General features: G+C 37.8%; 1 protein-coding gene across 1 annotated transcript; it reads left to right on the forward strand.

Annotated features, from left to right (window-relative positions):
• The first annotated feature begins 729 nt into the window (after positions 1 to 729).
• Positions 730 to 1,781, forward strand: LOC121983861 (probable WRKY transcription factor 24). The gene is made up of 2 exons (XM_042536561.1): positions 730 to 1,171; positions 1,260 to 1,781. The coding sequence occupies exons 1-2, from the start codon at positions 735 to 737 to the stop codon at positions 1,435 to 1,437; spliced, it is 615 nt and encodes a 204-aa protein (XP_042392495.1). The 5' UTR covers positions 730 to 734; the 3' UTR covers positions 1,438 to 1,781.
• Positions 1,782 to 4,255: the final 2,474 nt, after the last annotated feature.

Below are 4,255 nucleotides of genomic sequence, written 5' to 3' on the forward strand. Positions count from 1 at the left end.
CACTATTCTTTAGTTTCATGTGGGGGTTCGTTTTCCAGTGCACATATGCTAGGTGTGTCCAAGTGGACTCTCCGTCAATACCAACGCTATTTCAACCGATATTCGTCTGATTCAAATTTTGGATAGGATCAATCAACAAACCACATGTCCCTGCATTGACTTTCAATCAAAAGTTTGTAATAGAACTAAAAACTTTAAATTTATACGAAATATATTAATCAATCGATTGAAAAGTCATTTTCAATATGATTGACTATCAATTTGGACGGTAAGGATGAAGCGCCACCAAGTCTTCGTCGATAAATTAATTAATCTCTTTGCTTACGCGTGAGCTTCCTGTATAACACATCACCTATATCTTGTTAAATTATCAGACGTCGACGGCCTTCAGCAATTTATCTGGTAGCTTCAGCGTCAAGCCTGGGATTTGAGCATTGCCATATTGACGTGCCCTGCAATATAATGGCTCATTCATAAATTACTATGTATTTTTAGTATAAAATGGTGGTGTAGTGACATTGAAGCTCTTGATGCAACGAGATTGGCAGGGCAGTTGAGCCGATAAGTTAGTTGGGAGGTTGTTGGTTGTCTTCCCTTCTCTGTAATTCTCTCTCTCTGCATCCTTTTAATTCGCATGCAGTTGACGCTTCCCAACCTCCTCCAACCCCCAAACCTTTCTCCATATTCCCTCTATATAAATGCAATTTTCGCATTCGATAGATCGATCGATGGATATGGAAACAGTAATGGCCAGAGGGAATTCAGAAGCACCAACCGGCGGCTGCTCTCCCAGTCTCACAGCTCAGCAAAATCTGCTCATGATCCAACAGCTAGCGCAACAGCAACAAGTGCAGGAGCAGAGTGTGTATCACAATTCTCTAACGCCGCCGGCGCTTCTCATGTCGGAGGTGGGGTTAGCCTCGTTGCTCCTTCCGAGCCTGACAGGACAGCAACTGACAGCGGCTGTTGCCCTGCCACAAGGCGACGATGAAGGAGAAGTAGGCGGCATCTGCGGCCGGTCGAAGGAGAAGTCGGCAATGACGACGAAGGGAAAGAAGGTGATGAGGCCAAGGTTTGCGTTCCGGACCAAGAGCTCCAGTGACATCCTCGACGATGGCTATCGATGGCGCAAGTATGGGCAGAAGGCCGTCAAGAACAGCCCTCATCCTAGGTAATTAATTAAAAATTAATGCTAATTAATTAAAAAATAAATCAACTTAAAATATTTTTGTTTATGTTTAATTTATCGCATGATGAAGGAGCTACTATCGATGCACTCACCATACATGCAACGTGAAGAAACAAGTCCAGCGGCAATCCAAAGACACGAGCGTCGTTGTGACCACGTACGAGGGAATACACAACCATCCATGTGAAAAGTTGATGGAGGCTTTTGCTCCTCTCCTCAAGCAGATACAATTTCTTACTGGCCTCTGAGAGCTAGCCATAAGCATATGCTCAATAATTAACATTTAGGAATAGCAGATCGAAATATAACTAAATATGTTGACAATATTAATATTGTACAAACTACAAACCGAGCATGACTTGATGAACAACCCCAAACGGGTGTTCATGTGACCATGGAGGGAGAAAAACAGACAAGAGTTTTTCAGTATGCATGGTCAGTCAGTCCCTTTAAATGCCATTTGGCTATGAGAAGGACCTGGTTTTTCAGTTAGAAGCCAAAAGTGTTAGAAGAAGAATTCGATGAATATGGATTAATATGTCTCTTGATTTTATGCTACAATTAATTAATATATGTATGTGTTGAGCCTCAATTTTCATTGAATGGCAGGAGGTTTGATTGAACAACTCATGTTTTATGTTATGTTATGTAATGAATCTACATTAATATAGTAAACTTATATCCTCAGAATACACTAAACTAAATTTTTGCATCCTCCACAGGCACAGATTGAAAAAACCTTCTTTGTGTTGACAATTTTAAATTATTTATTGGCCCAAATAAATTTTGGTTGTTATTTTTAATTATTTGACTTCACTAAAATTGATTTTGACAGATAAAATATTAAAAATTATCGGCCAATTGAATTTTGGTTGGTAATTATTATTATTATTTATTTTGTCAAAATAAATTTGGTTTTTTACCTATTTAAATTAATTTTGTTCATAAAAATTTAAAATTATCATCCGAAAATTTTTAACTTTTTTTTTAAACTATTTTACTACCACAAGTTTATCTAGCTTAGGATACAAATGAGCTAAGCCGATCATGAACTGCTTACGAGCGACTCAATAAAAACTTGATTCTATCTCAAAGTTGATTAAGCAGCCAACTTGATTAGAAATCAAGTTGAGCTTGAGCCCTAATTATTTTAGGTTTGGTGGCTTGTCGAGCCATATATATTTTTATAATATATAATATATTAATTTATTTATTAAAAATAATAAAAAATATAAAAAATCGAGTTCAAGCCCATAATTAATTATCAAGCTCAAGTCCGAGCTCAACTTTACAGGCTCGAGCGAGCTCGAGTTGAGCCAGTATAAATTGAATCGAGCCAAATTCGAGTCATTCAAATTCAGCTCGATTTATTTACAGCCCTAATCTAGCTCAGCTAGCCCATGTAACTGGTTCATTCCATCTTGCTCGCTCAAACTGCCAACACCAAGCAATTAAAGTTTTACTTAGTTTAAAGTCAAGATAATGCATTTACTGGGGTTAAATATATATATTTGAATTGGATTGGATAAAAGTAAATTGTTAAATTTATTATGATTTTTTTATTTATTTTAATATATATTTATTAGTTATTTCAAAATTAATAAATATATCATATATTTATTGAATTATCCTGTTAATAAACTTATTCAAAAATTTAATTTCTATATATAATGCATCCGTAGGAAGTTTTTATTGTGTATATATAAACAAATAAAGTGTTCTAATTTATCTAAAAGACTGTAAATGTAAGATGAATTTAAGTTAACAATGTGATACATTCAACTTGTAATATTACTGAATATTGTATATTTTGGAACATGAAAGGATAACTCAGTTTTGTATTTAAAATCCTTCTTTCATGTGATTTTTCTGAAACACAAAAGCTACTATTTTTGTCTTTATTTTAGTACATGATTCAACTATAATGATTGAAAATATAAGCAATAGCTTTGGCGATGCGTTGACCGATAGCAATGCGTATGGAACGTTGTGGCCAACTTATAAAAAAAAATTATAGATTGGTTCAGATACAAAGAAAGATAAATATACGTATATAAGTGTTAGATATATAGTGACCTAAATGTTAGGTGGTCAGTACGTTAAGACCAACTAAAGATGATGTGATATGCTGTGTTGTGAGTGACTTTAGAAGTAATATGAGATCGATAGTTAAAATGATGTATATGTCAAAGTTAAAGTGAGTAGTAGTCAAAGTTAGAGTTTACATATTCGAATGGATCATCTTTCAGAAGTAGGGTTCTTGGTATAAACTTAGTTGGCCACAGAGCCGATTGGACCTATGGAGTCGACTGAATCTATGGAGCTCAGCTCCTCACTCCTTATGTGCAGGGCTTCTAGCATAAACTCAGGTGTCCACAGAGTGGGTTGGACCTGTGGCGCTTAGTTTCTCACTCCTCATGAGCAGGACTTCCAACATAAACCCGGGTGGTCATAGAGTCGATCAGACCTACTAGACTTAACTCCTCACTTCTCGTGAACAGGACTTCCAGCATAAACCCAGGTAGCCATAGAGCCAACCGGACCTACGGGTTCATCTCTCCACTCCTCATGTGCAAGGCTTTCAACATAAACCTGGGCGACCACAGAGCTGGCCTATCTATGGGGCTCAGTTCCCCACTCCTCATAAACAAGACATCTAATATAAATCCGGGCAACCACGGAGTCGGTCGGACCTACGGGCTCTGCTCCCCACTCATCATGAGTAGAGCTTTCGATATAAACCCGGACGACCACAAAGTTATCTTAACCTATAGGACTCAACTCCCCATTTCTTATGAACAAGGCTTCTAGCATAAACTTGGGTGGCCACAAAACTGACCAAACTTATGGGACCCAACTGCCCACTCCTCATGAGCAAAACTTCCAGCATAAACTGGGGCAACCAGAGAGCCACCGGACCTACGGGGTCAACTCCCCACTCCTCATAAGTAGAGCTTCTAGCATAAACTCGGGCGGCCACAGAGTTGGCTTGACTTATGGGGCTCAGCTCTTCACTTCTCAAAAATAGGACTTTCAACATAAACTTAGGCAGCCACAGAGCTGGCT

The sequence above is a fragment of the Zingiber officinale genome, chromosome 1B, assembly GCF_018446385.1.
Source record: "Zingiber officinale cultivar Zhangliang chromosome 1B, Zo_v1.1, whole genome shotgun sequence".
Taxonomy (NCBI): domain Eukaryota; kingdom Viridiplantae; phylum Streptophyta; class Magnoliopsida; order Zingiberales; family Zingiberaceae; genus Zingiber; species Zingiber officinale.